Consider the following 18,370-nt stretch of genomic DNA (forward strand, 5'->3'; position numbering starts at 1 on the left):
AATCACTGGGAAGCCCCATTAAAGTATTTTCAGCGACGATCAGGCCGTATTCATTCCCCCTCCCCTCCACACATAAAAAATGACGAATGGTTCCCCTTGCCTCCGCCGGCCCCCCGAGCCCAGTCGAGACCTGCAGCCTCCCACTCGCCGGCGGTGATGCTATTCCACCCTCCTTTGCACGGGGTGAACTTTAAGGCAGCAGGGTTACTCCTCAGCCCTGTTTGCTCCTGTGTGCAACTCCCTCTTCTGCACTGCAAGCGCACGACACCTCCAGCGGGGTGTGGGTGTGTGTTGTGTGGACCCTGGATGGACTGGGGGGGGGGGGGTTTCTGTGCCGAGCAGGCGTGTGGTCCGCTTGCTCGGGGAGGCCAGGGAGCGCCGGAGGGGAGAGGGCGGGCAGACCAGGGCCACGTTTGGCTCTGAGACCCCGGAGCGGGCTGCAGCGCCCCATTTGTGCGGAGTTTGTGGCGGAAGGCGACGCAAGATGGATGCTCTTAAGGAACTGAGCGCGGGCAAGGACTGCTCCAATACAGAGATGCTCTTCGCTTTGCTGGCGCAGAATGAGGACGTGCGCAAAGGTACTGGGCTTTTTTTGGGGTGGGGGTGGGGGTGGGGGGAAGCCGGCTTCTCAATGGGTCTGCAGACAGGGGATGGTTCTGGGGGGTCTTAGAACAGGTGCAGCTGGCACGAGCTCAGAGCATGGCGCAGGGTAGGAAGAGGAGTCAGGGCAAATGCGCACCCCTGGATTTGTACGATTAATTATTACTAATTATTACCTCGTTTATTTGAATGCACTTTTTTTTTGAGCCTCTGAACTTCTGACAACTGTAGGAGCCGGAGAAATGGAGAGCAGCCCCTCCGCCATTTATTTATTACAGATCGAGTTAATTGTACGTCTGTCGTCATAAATCAGGGGAGATCTTTTGCTGAAAAACGCAAAACAGCCTAAGGCGAATTAATGGTAGAAAGAGCTGCATGAAAATGTCATTTATCTGTAGTCCCGGGCGACCATGAATAATATTTCGGCTGCCCTGGACCAACTCCTTGCAAATGACTCCGGCGCCCTCGGTAGACTTATGTCCCTTGCCTCTGCTGATCATCGTTCCTCCGGGCAGGGATCGGTCTGAAACTTCTCGGGGTGCTCTGCTGGGAGACGCGCATCTACAGCGGAGCTCTGCAAAATCCAACCCCGGGAGGCAAACGAAATCTTCCCCTGCGAGTTCGCCCCAAAGGAGGCGCGATCGGCCCTGCTGCCATCAGTCAGGGGGCTGGGGGATCATACTGTCCCCCTCAGGGTGGGGAGTTCCTGCTCCCTGAAATGGTTTGATCGTTTCTCTCGGGTGCCCTGTGGTTTCTTATCGCAGTAATGCATTGGCTTATCGCTCAGAGGGCAAGGGATTAGGCGGGGCAGGAGAAGAGACAGGGAGGCATCGCCGACATATGTTTTAGCTGCTGCTTCTTTATAAAAGCAAGACATGCGTGAGGCCTTCCCTACCGCCTAGAGACTGGTCTCTTTCCTTATCTGTTTCACCAGCTATTCGGAGTCACCGCGGCCCCCTCTCCGGTAGCCCTGCGCATCTTTTATGTCTGAACAGGCCCGATCTTCCCTCCCGTCCTTCTCTAGGCAAAAATTTCCAGGCAGCTTGACTGAGGGTTTTGCCTGAGAAAAGATTGCAGGATCGGGTCCAAAGTCTCGGGACCTTGAAATTAACTAGCCCCGAGACGGTGAACTCATTGGGTCCGTGTTTTCAGCCTGCCTTGCAGCTTTGATAGGTTTTGCTGCTTGATTGTTAAATAGCAACGAACCTTTTAGGCGCTGGATGTTGAAGTTTCATGCACTTTATTCAAAGTCTTATTGACACCCTGAGGGGAAAAGACGAGAATTGGGTACCAGGTCCTGGGACACAAGTACAGGGAGTAGCAGTCGCCACAGGAGCACTTTGAAGAGGGGGCTTAAAATAAATCGGAGCGAGAAGCCCCAGATTTAAATTTTCTTTTTTAAAAAAAAAAAGTCGGGTCTCAAGAATGAATTGTGCCTTTCCCAGCAGCAGATCAGAGAAATATTTTGTCCCTGAACAAAGTCAGAATGTAGGACACCTGCCTGCCCAGAGCACTGAGAAGAGGGCCCTGCATTATTTTTGAGCTTGGACTAGATGACCTCCTGAGGGCTCTTCCAACCCTAATCTTCCATGATTCTATGATTGCCTAAAACAGTTGATTGTAAAGGTATAATTCGGTTCCCTGGCCAGAAGGCTGCTGGCTGAGATCAGGGGAGTACAAGAAGCAGGATCAGAAGCTTGCAGGCTTGTTTCACTCGGGGGGTTGTTCGCATAACCTGTGCAATTCTGTTCCTTACCCAGATCGTTTTTGAAACACCCTCTAAAAGCCGTCCAGGGCACTAGTGCTTTGCGTTAGAGCCCTAACTCTAATGCACATTGAGAAGGGAAACAGCACCTCTGGCCTTTTCAGGGTGCGGGCTAAACAGTGTTTTATTCGCCGGGCTAGTGATAGCTAGGTAAAGGAAGGTCTTTTTGCGCCGCCCCTGTTTCCTTGATTTGACCCTCTTCCGAACTAAAACACACATTGGCACAGATGTATAAAGTTAGATCACTGGTTATTAGAGGCAACGGCCCAGCACTGGATTGTGCAGTTCAGACATGAAAAGGAGAGATCTCGGTGTTAATACAGCCCCAGAACAAAGGGGGGGGGGCAGAAAAAGGCAGCCCCCGCACCCGACCCCCTTTACTCCTGCACCCTGCTCAGGTCTAAACCAGAGGAACCCTTCTTTTCTCTCTCCCGCCGCCGAGGAGAGGATCCGTATCGAGGCAGGACATTAAAGTTTTAGCAGAGGCTCACAATGCAAACAAAAGCTGAATGCCGCTTCAAGCGCAGGGCTGGGGCGTGGGGCGAGGCTGGCGGATAAATAATTGAGCAGCGAGCTCTCTACCTGGGCTTCCTGAGCAACCAGCTGGGCAAGCGCCGCGCTCAGCCCACCCCAGCTCCGTGCCGGGTTCGCCCGGGGACCTGCCTTGGTCACCGAGAAGGAGCGAAAATCTCCTCTTCGCTTTCTAGTCACTTGGGCACCACCTTGGGGAGGTCTTGCTAGTTCTTCAAATGTCACCCCCCTGCGCAGGTTCCAGGTGCCCACCCCTGAGTGCAGCCAGACCCTCAGACCTAAGCTAACCGGAAAGAGTCCGCGCAGGAACCCATAGTCACCCCCCGCCCCCCAGCCTCCGGCTCCTGTCTCGTTAGACTTTGAGCAAACGGCCCTGAACCGCCCCCCGAGCCCGGGGGGGGGGGGGGTTGCACTTACACTTTATTTTCTCACCAAATTCATTCCCCGATTAATGGTTTAATGCCCAGCCTGGCTCTTGTCTGAGGCTAAAGGAAAGACACCTATTTCCTCGCCCTGGGTTCTGGGCAATAATGGCCGGGAGAGGGGACACTATGTAAACCGGATCGAGCAACAGCTCTTCGCCATGGGCCGCCCGGCTAGCACCAGGGAGCATCGGTTGCGCCCAGCCCCGGGTGCAGGTCTGTACGGCCCCCACAGCTTGCCATGTTCGCAGCGTCGCACGCAAAACACCCAGGATATGGCCTACGGGCAGCGTTCGCCACCTGCCAGCACCTGCTCGCGGCGCGTGTCCCTGCTGGAAAGCGGCGAACTTCAGTAGGCTCGGGTGATGCCTCGCTGGTTTCGGGCGGCCGGGCACGGGCACCCCCGGAGCAGGACCTGTCCGAAGCAGTAGGGGTCGCTGCACCCTGGCGGGGGAGAGATTTGCATACATCGAATTATCCTTTGGATCAGAAGACAAAGGTTTATTGCCAGTTTCAAGACGTGGGTCGGTGACTGTGGAGACCAAACTGCCCGTGGCTGCCGAGGTGTCAGGTACGAGAGATCGTCCCCGGTGCAGGATCACTGGACGGACCATAAAAACATTCGGCTACCGATGGCAAATACAGCGCAACCTTTGCTCACCCTGTCTGTCAAACAGGGGTAACCGGTCACAGAGCCATTGCACTGAATCTCGCATAAAACAGACCTCCCTCCCCCCCACCATTGGGAAGAAGTCGTTTTAATAAACAACGTGTGTACCTGTCCCTGTGTGTATTTATTGCACAGGCTGTTCTGTGACTTGGGCGGCTGGCAGGCCTGCACACACAAACACTGAGTGCATCCGATGAAGTGAGCCGTAGCTCACGAAAGCTTACTCTCTAATAAATGTGTTAGTCTCTAAGGAGCCACGAGTCCTCCTGTTCTTTTTACACAAATACTTGTTTCTCTGGAATACACGCAACACTTTACAGACAAATATTGGCTTGTGCAGGAGGTCAGACGAGATGGTGGTCAGTTCTGGCCTTCAGTCTCAGGCTCTGGCACGTACATCCCATGGCTGAGGTATTTGTACTTCGGATATCTGTTTGTACAACGGCCCGGGCAGCCCAGCTTTCAGTGCACTGGATCTTTACCCAGAACAGGTTGCCAGCCTGTGAATTAATTTATTTCTTTTGACGAAGTGCTTCAGATTCCCCAAGAAAATTAAGACCCGAGATAAACACAGAATAAAACCCAACGGTCAGGACACGGACTAGTGTTGGCTGTCTCAGGAACCCCAGGGATTTTTCACTGAGGCGGCTGCCTAGCCCGTTTATTCCTAAAAAGTTCAAGCAGCAGCCTCCCTCCTGCGTGAAGCCTTGCAGCTAGTCACTGCGCTCCAGCAATTTCCTGGGGCTGAAATTAACCACAGTGCCCACGTGATCGCCCCCTCCAGGCTCTTAAAACTGACACCAGTGAGAGAAGCCGAAGTGACCCGGGTCTAAAAATAAACTGATTTAGTGAATTAAATCTCCTCTTTCTGCCCGCTTAGTTTACAGCGGCCTTTACCGTTTTAATTGTCAGGTGTGATTTGGAGAGAGATCCAGGGTGGGGTGGGGGATTCCTGATTGGTGCGGGGGAAGGCTGTGACCAGGAATATTTGACTCAGGCCTAATTATAGAATTGGTAGCAGTGAGGGAGAGAGAGAGGAGATGTGTGTAAAGATGGCAAACCCAGGGCTCCCGGGGTCAAAAGCAGTTTAGATGGTTTTTTTTCCGGGGGGGGGGGGAAGGAAGGGTCGACCAGAAGGGCTACAAAGAACAATAAAAATGGGGGATCTGCTCCCGCATGTAAACCCAGAGAGGATGCTGAACCCTGAAGACACGTTTTAAGGACGTTTCCTCTCTCTGCTGGACTCACAATGCAACGTAAGGGTCTAGTCACTTAATAGGTGTGTGTGTGTGTGTGTGTGTGTGTACACACCCTGCAAGGCAGGAAATTAATTTCCATGAGGGTTTATATTAATTTAAGAGATTGTATTTTGTTTTGGAAAATCAGATTAGACGGCAAGGAGCAGAAGGAAGCAATATTCTTTGGTTATGAGACGGTGATTTGGGAGTCTTAAGCTTCCCCCCCTCATCCCTCCCCCCCCCCCAGCTGGGGTCTTGGGGGTTAGACAGCAGCACCTTCTGTCTGACCTGAGCAGCGTGTGCGGAGGAGCTTAATTGGGGCTGGACAGTTGCTAAGACTATGGGATGCCAACCTTGGAGTCTAACGTTAGCTGGCAAGTTGTTTCTCTCTACTTGCAATGTCTTTGCTGTATTTTTTTTTCCGGGAGGGGGGTTCAGATGATCAATAATTGTGTGTTTGTTTCAGGACATTTTAGCACATGGCTTGTTTTGCAGGGGGGCGATATATTAGACAACACAACGAGCCTGTCAAATTATTGTTGTTGTTACTGTGAATATTTCCCTGGGAATTTATACAAAAAAACCTAGAACTTTTTTTTTGGCCAGTGTAATTTGTACTGGTCGGTTTTGTGGATGGTGGAAATGATATTCTCTGGGTAGAAACAGAATCAAAAATCTAATGAAGATAAAACTCTGTTTGCGGCTCTTCTGTTTAAAGGACCAGGAGAGGACTCCTCCAGGAGCGCCAACAATTGGTTTCGGTTGCGGTAACATTTGTTTGTATGTTTATTTGCTGGCAATCCAGGAGCCTCCAAAAGCTAGCCGCAATGGGGAATCAAAGAAGCGATGAAATCGGGCTCCGGCGTGAACCGTTTGCCTTGAAAATGTTTCTCTTTTTCGACTGGCACCTGTGAGTGTGTTCGGCTCCCACCAGGTGCGCCTGGGCGGGCTGGAGAAACCCACTTCGGACGCGTTTGCGTCCAACCCGCAGATTTGCAATTTAGCGGCGTTTCTCTTCTGCAATTTTGCAATGGATAGGCTTCGGGGGCTGGTTGGTTTTTAATTATTTTACCGGATGCGGAAAGTATACCTCCAAAATACGCCTTCTCCAGCAGAGATCTACAGCAACCGTTCATTCAAGGACATCACTAGAAATAATCCGGCGCCTCTTTCCCCTCTTGAAATAGGAAATCAGAATCAATTGCAGCTCCCCAGAGGCATTTGAACCCGTTTCTTTTCTGACCTCCCCCTCCCCCGGTATTTACTCTTAAAAGGCACTTTCAGCATCTTTGGCTCTTGAATAATAAATCCCCGAATTTTATACACATCCCCACGCACGTGTTGCATTTGCAATTTTAAAAAGAACAGCGTGGGAGATCACGTGATCTAACGTGGCGGCTTCCCCGTGTCTATTTTTAATATTGATGACCTGTGATGTGCTTTTGGGATGTATCGTTTCAATGTGTGACCGGCGCGAAATTGTTGCTCTCGTTCTGGGCCCCAGGATGCGAGGGAGACAAGGTGGGTGAGGTGCTCTCTCTGATTGCACCAGGCCTGAAGGACAGCTCGGGGGACGCTCCAAAGCTCGTCTCCTTCCCGAGCAGAAGTTGGCCCGTGTCTCTCTCACATCCTGCAGTTGCACTGTGGGCTCTGGACCTGCCGTGGCTCTTGCAATGTAGGCGAATCCAAGCCTGGACACGCTGTGAAGTGTCTCCCCACCGAGCCAGTTTGTGCCCGTGTCTGAGAGAGCTGAATTCCTGCTCGCTAACGTGCGCCCGATTTGCGAGCCCGAGCCCGAGCCACCGATCCAGGAAACGTGTGTGGACACAGAACGTGTGTGGACACAGGACGTGTGTGGACATAGAACGATGAGTCGGAGCTCCTTCCAGCAACTGGAGCTTCATCTATGTGCAGACGTTGCCCCCAGATCTGATCCAATCCTGTTCCAACTGAAGCCTTCCCATTGCAAGGGTGGGATCGGGCCCCTACTTGCTTTAGAAGTGAGAAATTAAACCGCATAATTATGTCCTTTATCCCTCTCTCCCCCCTCCCAGAAATCCCGCTCTGTGCAGGCTGCAACCAACACATTGTGGACCGGTTCATCCTGAAGGTGCTGGAGAGACCCTGGCACAGCAAATGTCTGAAATGCAGCGATTGCCAGACCCAGCTGGCTGAGAAATGCTTCAGCAGAGGGGACAGCGTGTACTGCAAAGAGGACTTCTTCAAGTGAGTAAAACCAAACCAAACCCAGCACCCTTGGAGGAAGGGGACGGGGACGGGGCAGAGATTTTAGGGCAAGGACACGGGGGGAGAGGGGAAGGGAAGTGACTAGTCACCGGGATTCTGTCCATTCTACACAAATAACTCGGCAATGATTAATCTTAGCAGGGCCCTACATGGAGGGTGAATGCAGAAGCAGGGTGAGGGGGGTTGTGGCGCCGGGTCACTGTTCTGCCCTCCTAGGGGATGCTGGGGACTGCTCTGATTTGAACGGGGCTCCAGCCCGTCCGCACATCCCACCGGCTTGCGCTCTCTCTCCCTTCAAAACATACGGCTTCCCTTGAGATCACGGTTGCATCTGAGAACTGGCTGCATGCAGAAAAGGACCCTGCGAATAAAGAGGCTGATAAAAAAAAGTTCTGTAGGGGAGCGGGGGGGAAGAGCCGGATTTGCCTTTCTGCACCTCACCCCGCAAACGGCTTTCGGTGCAGCGGATGCAGGTAGCCGGGGAAATCTGCATCCCCGCCTGACTTGCGTTGCAGCCGCTGCTCAGCCTCCGGTGGCGGGGCTGCGAGCACACAGCCACCCGCGGTACCCCGGGGCCTGCGCTGAGCTCCCAGCGGAGCTTTGCCTGGCCAAGAACCCCCCCGAGACACACGCCGGGTATTGACACGCGACCTCCGCACCAGAGCTTAAACCACCCCCCCACGGAAAGGGGTCAGTCCCCAGATAGCCCGGGGGGAAACCCCCACCCACAGAAGGCTACGTCCTAAAGCTGGAGGGTTACATTTTGATTCCAGCCACGATTTTATGTATTTGGTAGCAGTAAATGGGGGGGAGGGAGAGCTCAGCGGTTTGAGCATTGGCCTGCTAAACCCAGGGTTGTGAGTTCAATCCTCCAGGGGGCCATTTCGGGATATGGGGTAAAAATTGGGGATTGGTCCTGCTTTGAGCAGGGGGTTGGACTAGATGACCTCCTGAGGTCCCTTCCAACCCTGATATTCTATGATTCTATGAAAAGCAACTCACCCCCCCCCCCTCTTTCCGGTCTTATCTCAGTGGTAATAGGAAAATCAGGGCGCAAATGTAAGAGTCCACACGCCCTTCCCGTAGGGCAGAGCTCACCCAGCGTTTGGGGCCGCGCTGGTTTTTCTTCCAGATTTTGCATCCAGGGCAAAAAAGAAAGCGAGCCCTTTCCTTTGTGACCCTGCAATAGAAACCATCCGCAGTAAAAACCAAATAGGGAATGACCGTGGAGTCTGGAAAGACCCCTGCTCGATACAGAATTAAACTCCCTGGACACTTGGGCGGTAGACACGACTGAAAGTGTATTTGGGGCCATTCGTTAAAATGGTGTTGATGTAAAAGGGGGGGGGGGAGAATCCAACGCTAGTGTCCCCAGACAGGGTCCTTGCAGGATCGGGCCCGAATTGGCGGGGATGCTGCGTTCCGGGGGTGCTGGCCTCTGGGAGGGGCGGGCGCTCAGCACCTCGGAAGAACCAGGCCTTCAGCCTTCAGCCTGGTCTGCCGGGGTTAGGAATAAACAGAAACCCAGAGCAGGCCAATGCTCTGGCCGCTTCTCTGGGGCGGGGCTGGGACCCCCCAGCGCTGGCGAGCGCAAGGGGGGCGTTCAGACCCGCTTCCACGGACGTTTTACCGAGCCAGGAGACCAGGGGGACCAGGCGCGCAGCGTGGCCAGGGCTGGAACGCGTGGGGGGCGGTGCAGCCGACCCGCCCCCCCCCCCGGGATCTTTCCTGGGCCCAGATCTGTGTCTTGCTAAACGCCAATGATCCAGCCCCCGTCCCCCCCCTTCCCTTCTGAGCTCAGAGCCCCCCCCCCCCCCCCAGCAAATCCTGTCGGTCGCTTCTCGCACCGCGCAAGCTCCACCGGGGCCCAGGCAAGGCGCTGAGATGCGCCTCCTTGGAAGGCAACTACACCCCCACCAGCTGCGCTGCAGACCCCTCTCAACGGCGGGCAGCGGCCTGGCAGGCTCTGGTTCAGGCATCCCCCTTCCTCCAAGCAGATGCCTCGCTTCAAGCACCCCCTGAGGCCTTGGAGCGTCCTGCCCTTCAGGCCGGCTACACATCCCATGCTCAGGCGCAGCGTCCTTCCCAGGCCGGCCCCTGGATTCCGGTGAGCGGCCAGCCCCGCGGGAGGGCAGGAGTTGGCTGTGATGCGACCAAGGATTCACTCAGAAAGAAAGTGAACCCGGTAGGATTCGAGCAGGTCCGAAGCCTCCCGTGACCCAGAACCAGCATCTGCCCCTGCTCTAGGGAATCTTTCTTTGCAGTTCAATAAAGAGCAACTTTCTGTTGGATTTTTTTTTAAATAGGAGGTTTGGGACCAAATGTGCCGCCTGTCAACAGGGGATCCCCCCGACCCAGGTGGTGAGAAGGGCCCAAGATTTTGTCTACCACCTGCACTGCTTCTCTTGTATCGTGTGTAAAAGGCAGCTGGCCACGGGGGACGAGTTCTACCTCATGGAGGACAGCCGGCTGGTCTGTAAAGGAGACTATGAGACCGCCAAGCAGAGAGGTAACGAGAGGGGCAAGTCAGCCTGGGATCGCCCTAGCTAGCACAGTGCTCCGGGGAAGCTAGAGAGACGGGGGATTGCTCCTGGACACCCACCGACCCACCCACATTCCTTCCCATACAAGCTGGTATATCAAGCAAGATTCCGTAACAGAGATGAAGGGAACTAGATACAACGGAGTGATCTGCAGCTTAGGGTGTCTCCTTCAAAACATAGGCTCAAGAAGACAAAGGGTTCCACCCTTACACTGCTCGGAGAGATTTATTTTATTTTCCAAAATATAAAATCAGTGAGAGAACTAAGAACATAAGAACGGCCACACTGGGTCAGACCAAAGACCCATCTCCCCCAGTGTCCTGTCCTCGGACAATGGCCAGTGCCAGGTGCCTCCGAGGGAATGAACAGAACTGGTAATCACCAAGTGATCCATCCCTTCTCGCTCATTCCCAGCTTCTGGCAAACAGAGGCTAGGGACACCATCCCTGTCCATCCTGGCTAATAGCCACTGATGGATCTATCCTCTATTAATTTATCTAGTTCTTTTCTGAACCCTGTTTTATCCTGGCCTTCACAACATCTCCTGGCAAGGAGTTCCACAGGTTGACTGTGCCTTGTGTGAAAAAAATACTTCCTTTTGGTTGTTTTAAACCTGCTGCCTACTAATTTCATTTGGTGACCCGGAGTTCTTGTGTTATGAGAACTAGGGGTCACCAAATTAGGGGTCACTATTAGCCAATTATTAATTACTTTCATCCCTCTCCTACCATATAACAAGTAAAACCTACTTGAGAATGCCCAGCAGCGAAATAACCCATATTTCAGCTTGAAAGGGGTCTGTATTTTTGTATCTGGGCTTAGGATAGTTTTTTTTGGGGGGGGGAGGCCCATCCTGAGGCAAAACTTCTATTGACTTTATTGAGTTTTGGCTGATGCTTTGACATGGACGCTTGTGTTGCCATTGACTCCAATGGGGCAGCAAGAGGATTGAGAAATTGTTCTTCGAGGGGTCTCCTTCCGAGTTGGGAGCTCTCGGGGACCACACGCTAAAGCGATATCTTGATTTTGAAATTCATACTAAGCACCAACCTCTTCCAGACACGTGATCTTGTAAAGTCAGGTGAATTCATAGGACGATCATGGAAAACGCCTAACATCTTCCCAACTTAGTAGTGTTCCAGATTTCCAACGGGAAAGGATAACCAGCTATTTCAGCCTTCACTGGTTTAAAGTGAGCAACGTTCCATTTTCTGTAGGAGTGGTCATGTAAATTGGACAGCTCTCTGCTGTGGTAACTATCCATCTATATATCCTTCCATGCGTCCAAAATTCAAACCCCATTCAAATTCAGACATTTCTGAGTATCAGCTATTTATAGAGCGCACACCATTGCTGAAAGAGAACATACAGTGGGAACACACACCCACACACACAGTTTTGAGGTGGTTATTAGAGTTTCAGGTGCAGATTTTTAAGACCGGATGTTTGCTGATGCCCTAGGCAAGCAGTCTGGCAGAGATCTGGGTGGCACAAAGCAACGTTAAAAGTATCTCCCTTTCTAAGTATAGTTGAGACTAATTGTGAACACTTTGGTTCTAGAACAAGAGGGTTTATTTAGCCACCGACTTAACGCTTCAGCCGTGTGTTGAACACACACATCGCAGGTCGAGGGCCCAAGATACTGTGATTCCCAACTAATAAGACAGACCCCAAGGTGTTCGATAGGTGTTTTTCCATTCAGTCCTCCCTAAACTTAACTAGCAGATTAACCCGTTGGACTTTTCTCCCATTGCCCCAGGCTGGGTGTCTTCTGTGAGCCACTGAGGTCTTGGGTCTGTCACCCATCCTCCAGCGGGGGGGTTGAATGAACTGCACCGCGGCTATTTCCAGGGGTTTGATCTGATGTTGCCTGGAATTTGGGATTTCAGGGGGAATGCATTGCCCTTGTGTTCCGGTCGGCGCCCCGTAGTGGTGCCCGCTGGTCTGGGCGTTAGGACAGTCAGAACACACGCAATTTTGCACTGTGAACTCCAGAGCCACTTCGGTTTTGCGTACCACAGACACACTCCCCAGGCTCGGCTCTGGGGGCCCTATTCATAGTCTGCTGCCGGTAGAGGGGCTAGAGGCGAAGAAAGCAGAACAGTGGGGGGTGGGGAACCGGTGGGAATAATTCTCACGCGGGGAGCGGACCACAGTGGAGCCTTCGAGAATTATTGTGAATTTCCACTCTCACTTTTAGAACGCGCATCCATTCAGTCTAATCGGCGGCCCAATATTTGTACCCCATTTAAGTAGGTCAGAGTTGCTGCTCAGGGGATAGTTCATAGCCTTGCTCATTCAAAAACAAAAACCAAAAAACCAAAAAACCCAAACCCAGAGCACACATCTATTAGTTTGTATCCCAGGAGAAGTTTTAATACTAATGAAGATTTGCTTCAACACAGGAGCAATGACATGAAAAACGGGCTTTCTATTTATAGCACTACGCACACGATTGCATACCCAAGTCAAAACTTTATTCAATAATTGTGTCTCGGCTTAATCGGCATCACTTGCAGCTCCTTTCTTTATGGTTGTCTTTTATTTGTGTAATCTGAAGAAGATCTGTTTAAATATCTCTAGATCGACATTATGGCTTATTAAATGGCTACTTTCCCCTCCCTCGCTAAATTAACACCGGAGAATAACGAAAAGGAGGACTTGTGGCACCTTAGAGACTAACCAATTTATTTGAGCATGAGCTTTCGTGAGCTACATGCATCCGATGAAGTGAGCTGTAGCTCACCAAAGCTTATGCTGAAATAAATTGGTTAGTCTCTGAGGTGCCACAAGTCCTCCTTTTCTTTTTGCAAATACAGACTAACACGGCTGCTACTCTGAAACCGGAGAATAACGATATTATCACCCCATGAAACCATAGTGATTTTCGTTCTCATTTTATACACTGCTTGTCCCTTAAATGTTGGCAAAGTGAGCACAGATTTGTTTTCCCCTGGATTCCCCCCACCTCCCGTTCCAGACTAGCTTTAACGCGAGCAAAGCCAACCAGTGCCTGAAAACCAGGTCCAGCTTTTCACTCCTCGTCCCGAGCCATTCTTCAGGCGACTGTGACTCAAATTGGGCTCTCTGCTTGGGCAATAATGGGCGTTATTTCTTGCCAACGTTTGCAGAGGCGGAGTCCACGGCAAAAAGACCCCGAACCACGATCACAGCCAAGCAGCTGGAAACCCTGAAGAACGCTTATAACAACTCCCCCAAACCTGCCAGGCACGTGAGAGAGCAGCTGTCCTCAGAGACCGGGCTGGATATGAGAGTCGTACAGGTGAGATGGGGCAGCGCAAGCATCCCACGCGGAGATCCCTGCCTCCTTGGAAAGCCAAGGGAGTCCACGCCCCACTGAATCGCTCTTATTTGGGAGGGTTCGTTTTACAAACAGGTATTGACTCAACAATGCATTTTAGTTGGTCAGACTGGATCCAGAAAACAGTCTTTTGTAATTATTAAACATCTATCTTGTGGTGGTCATCTCTGTACAGACCCAGAGTAATGGCCAGTCCTTGTGCTTTCACAATGGTTTCAACACACAAACACACACACAGAGAGAGAGAGAGAGAGATATTTGCCCGAGCATATTTGCTACAGCTGGGTGAAATGCTCCGAATTTGGATTTTTATAGTGTTGGTCAAAATTTGAAATGTTGACCAAAAAACGGGGGCGGGGGGAGAATCACAATTTTCACAGATCCGCGCCCTCCACCCCCTTCCCTCTCGTTTTCTTAAAAAGACCGGTTCTAAAGCTGGCAAAAAATTTACTCATCTTTTGCAGCGTAAACAACACACACATCGGCGGTTTGAATTTTGACAAAGAAAACCAAACCTTGAAATAATTGTTCAGTGAAAGTTTCGCAGTTTCCTTCCATTTTTGGTGCGGACCTAATATTTGTGCCTGATCTCTGTGTTCCCGGCTCGCCCAAGGCTCTGGTCCTCCAATGCACGCTACGCCCGGGGGCTCCCTTGTCTCCGGGGGGGACTCTGGGCCGGCGCAGTGGTACCCCCGTGCGCGATGAATAGCTCGAAGAGCGGGCTGAAAGTTTTTGTCATTGAAAAAAGTCATTTCCTTGAAAACCAATTTTTATATGAAAACATTTTATTTGATGCAAATATTAAAATTGTTGCCATGCCTCTTTCCCCCCCCCCCCCCCCGCTTTTAGAAAACTAGAGACTTCTCAAGTTGTTCCTTTAACCCCCTTTGTTTCCTTGGGCAGGTGTGGTTCCAGAACCGAAGGGCTAAGGAAAAAAGACTAAAGAAAGATGCTGGGAGGCAGAGATGGGGCCAGTACTTTAGGAATATGAAAAGATCCCGGGGGAATTCAAAATCGGACAAGGACAGTATCCAGGAGGAGGGCCCAGATAGTGATGCTGAGGTCTCCTTTACAGGTAAGAGGAAGAAGGTGCATGCTCTGGCTGGCACGGCTGGTATGCTGCGGAGATCACAAGCGTGTAATCAAGGCTTGAGCGAGATTTCAGGGTGCATAGGCCTCATGCTAACCCCCTGGACAGGGGTCAATTTCACCCCAAGGGCATTTTTCACCCAGCCTTCTTCCAAGCACAGCTGCCGGTTTTGCATCACAGTTTCATTTCGTTCTTTAAATACCATTTGCTTGCTCAGCATTTCCTGCCATAAAATAATCAAAGAAAACAAATGCCCAATACAGGTGAATTAAACTGGGAACATAAACACAAATACGTGCCGGCAAGAACTGGAGCAAGCCATGACTGAGTCAGCGTTCTGCTAAGTAACTTCTCTCCACTGTGACCGCAGTGAGTGATTTAGATCTCCTCGGGGCAGGAGACAATTTGGACTCAATTGCGTTTGAGAAACTAAAGGTGGAAGTTATATATTTTTTAAATGGTGTCACATTTGAAACCATCAAAGGAAAAACATGAAGAATGTCACTCCGGATTTGTCTGGGCAAGTGACCTCTGACATTAAAGAAATACTTCTCTTTGAGGAACTTTATAAATGACAAAGATGTAAAAGCAAAAAAGTCCAGAATGATTGATCAGAATGTTTATATTGCAAATATTGATAGGGGAGTCTCTGCAACCCATTGGATTGTTTCTGGGGTGTTCATATTCCATGAGTTATGTTCTGGAAGTGTTTTTATTTCAACGATTTTTGGGGAGTGGGGGTTATTCCACTGAATTATTATGGGGGTATTTTTTATTTCATCTCCTTGTTTTGGGCTGTTGCTCTCATAGGATTTCAGGCTTCTTTGGAGGAGAGATGTCACTCTGTCATCTGTTTTGACAGACATTCCCTCAAGCTTTGATGCAATAGAGCACTTAACCACATGCTTAACTTTAAGCAAGAGTAGTTGCCCTTGACTTCAAAAGTGTTCTCCTGTTGCTCAGTGCTTGCTCAGTGCCACAGACACCTCCTCTTCATGGCATTTCTTAGCACAGCCATCAGTTAACTGCTCCTTCCTGTGATCTAGTACCTTCTGCCAATATAAGGCACGGATATGGGCCCATTACCATAGTGTTCAAGAACCTCGCAATGCCAAAAGTAGTTTTGAGCCCAAAACATCAAGACCTTCCATTCTGAAAATGTTGAAACCTGAGGTTTTGACATTTTCAAAATGTTTTTTCCAATTTTTCAAAATGAAATTTTGTTGAAGTCTATGTAGTTTTGAGGAAATTTTTGGTTTTGTCAAAACAGCATTTTCCCATGGAAAACTCTTTAGATGAAAAATGTTCATGCAGCTTTATGTATAAATCTATTTTAAATTTCAGCTTGTCTATTGATTCCCTAACGTATTAAATTTTCATGCCTGCTCCCATATGATCTTATGCAGCATCATTATTCTATATGAATAGCCCATTACACAGTAACTAAAAGTATTAAACACAATTATTGATAAGTTGAAGATATGCACCAGGTTGATATCCTAGATAAGAAAGTCATTCTCAGTTTTTATGAAGGGTCCAATAAATGCAGATATAATTTTGCTGGTAACTAGAAAATATGTTTCATTTTCAATAATGTTTTTAAGTGATCCAAATATACTCCATTAACTATTTCTAATCACCCCAAAACCATTGCAATTTTAATTCCTTTTCCTAAGTAATGAATGGTTTTCCTTTAGATCATTCCCTTCTATCAGTGAGTATCACGGTAGCTCCTGAAATGATAGTGAAAATAGAGATAAATATAACTAATGAGGCCATAATAATAATTAATAAAAGGAACACAGAACAATAGAAAGAGGCAGATCTCAAGAGCCTAGACTCACATCTCCCTTAAAAGATATTTTTTTAAAATAAGGTTATTTCTTAGTATCTACATTTCATACATGCTTTTAAAAGCCCAAGTGAATTAGACTCTTGCCCCCAGGATTAAAAACAAAATCCCATTGACTTGGCTGAGATCCAGCCAGAGATAGAAAACAGAGGTAATAAGGAATTAAGAAATGACAAGACCAACATAGCATTGAAAAGCTGTGAAAAACATGCAAGTCCTCTCTCTTTCTCTCTCACCATACACACCCATCTAATCTATCTGTCCATCTGTGGGTTTTATAGTTCCACAGCATTCAAGGTTTCTGATCAGATTGTCTCCAGCTAGTTTGCTTTCCCAATAAATCAAGCCCGTTTCCCTTTCAGATGAGCCCTCTATGTCAGAAATGAGTCACTCCAATGGGATTTACAGCAACCTAAATGAAGCTTCTCCTGCTTTGGGGAGACAAGCTGGGACCAACGGGAGCTTCTCTTTGGAACACAGTGGCATTCCCACTCAGGACCAGTACCACGACCTCAGATCCAACAGCCCCTACGGGATACCCCAATCGCCAGCTTCTTTGCAGGCCTTGCCAGGCCACCAGCCTTTAATCTCAAGCTTGGTTTATCCAGACAATGGTTTAGGCATCATAGCTCAAGGTGGACAAGGCGTGCCCCAGCCAATGAGAGTCTTAGGTGGGAATGGACCCAGTTCTGATCTCTCCACAGGGAGCAGTGGAGGGTATCCAGACTTCCCTGCAAGTCCTGCCTCTTGGCTAGATGAAGTTGATCATGGCCAGTTTTGATACAGGACCCACCACAATGTGGGGAAAAGACTTCAGGCTACTAAGCATCATCTACTGTTGAGAATATAATGTGGGGCAAAAAATGACCTCTGAGGAAAAAGTAAGATAGTTACATGGAGAAAGAAAGGCAAATGTGCTCAAGAGGCTGGCCAGCTGTGGGTTAGCAAAAGACAGTTGACCAAGGAATCATGTCAGAGTGACTGGCTTAAGAAAAGTCCAAGTGAAACTGCTCATAGTGTCTTTACAGAACAGTATTGACCACCAAGACTCGTGCTTTACAGAGCTGATAACGTATTTTGTTTTCTGTTGTCAGTTCATTCTCCAAAGCAATGACTTGCTTCATCACTTACTTACCCCTCAAGCTTTTTTAAAAATAAAAATCTCAGCCATTGTAAAAGAAGCAACAATGTCTATATTTCTACAGGAGAAATGTGAACAATGAATAATCTCTTCACAAATTCATGGTAGAAAACCATGTACTTATTTCTCTGTTCTTCCAACAGGTTCAAAAAAAAGCAGTGACAGAATAAGGCTTTTTTGTTTTATTTTTGAATTTATATTAGCTTTTCTAAATTTAAATGGGCTTTAATATGCCAATCATTTATTAATAATCACATTTTCCTTTATACTATGAGGACTCTATGTTAACTTTGCTTTTCACCTTTTTAATTTGTAGATGCTAGCTTTATTCTTTCCACATCAATGTTAAACTGTGAATAGATGTATTTATTATCAAATAACCACTGTTTTCCAACAGGGTCAAGAAAACTCTTGACCCAAGAATATTGGTCTTTCTGGATTGTTAAACTAATGTTTTTCTTTACTGATTCCTCTATGACAACTTTATTGCAAAGCTTTTTAAAGTTGCACCTCATGTCTTGTTGCCAAATACTGTCTCAACATTTTGTTAGACTTGGTTTAGTTACAACTGTTCTTCATATGTTGTTGGGGAGGCATTCCAATGAGCATACTTATGTTCACCACCACTACACTTTCTCCATTCTATGCATTTGTGTATTTCACAGCAGATATAGTGAAAACTGATTGTGAAGAAAGGCAAAACAATATGTATACTGTTACCTGTAAAATTGAATATTGAATTAACTGTAGATTGTGTATGTCCAGTGTCTTATTTATATTCTCTCTCTCTCTCTCTCTCTGATGATCAAATACTTTATGACTTCAAATAAATTTGTCAGTTAAAGTTTAAATAAGTCTTTTGCTAAATTCACACTAAAAGCACCAATCTGGGTAAATACCATCTTTAAAATAAATAAAATAGCCCCTCAAGACTTGAGGCCCTGATTCA

The 18,370-nt window shown here is 48.8% G+C and overlaps 1 protein-coding gene across 1 annotated transcript; it reads left to right on the forward strand.

The window, feature by feature from the left end:
* Window positions 1-484: 484 nt before the first annotated feature.
* On the forward strand, window positions 485-18,159 carry LHX3 (LIM homeobox 3). Its single transcript, XM_075120593.1, has 7 exons — window positions 485-578; window positions 6,731-6,832; window positions 7,281-7,452; window positions 9,780-9,982; window positions 13,148-13,299; window positions 14,242-14,413; window positions 16,643-18,159. Exons 1-7 carry the CDS (start codon window positions 485-487, stop codon window positions 17,059-17,061), a joined length of 1,314 nt encoding a protein of 437 aa, XP_074976694.1. The 3' UTR covers window positions 17,062-18,159.
* The last annotated feature ends 211 nt before the right edge of the window (window positions 18,160-18,370 follow it).

The sequence above is a fragment of the Caretta caretta genome, chromosome 16 (genome assembly GCF_965140235.1).
Source record: "Caretta caretta isolate rCarCar2 chromosome 16, rCarCar1.hap1, whole genome shotgun sequence".
Classification (NCBI taxonomy): Eukaryota; Metazoa; Chordata; order Testudines; family Cheloniidae; genus Caretta; species Caretta caretta.

Bases quoted from the DNA above. Each gene is read 5' to 3' on its own strand.
- LHX3 (XM_075120593.1), top strand. From the start codon at position 485: ATGGATGCTCTTAAGGAACTGAGCGCGGGCAAGGACTGCTCCAATACA. The intron at 579-6,730 runs GTACTGGGCTTT...TCTGGGCCCCAG, and splicing joins GAATGAGGACGTGCGCAAAG to GATGCGAGGGAGACAAGGTG. The intron at 7,453-9,779 runs GTGAGTAAAACC...TTTTTTAAATAG, and splicing joins TGCAAAGAGGACTTCTTCAA to GAGGTTTGGGACCAAATGTG.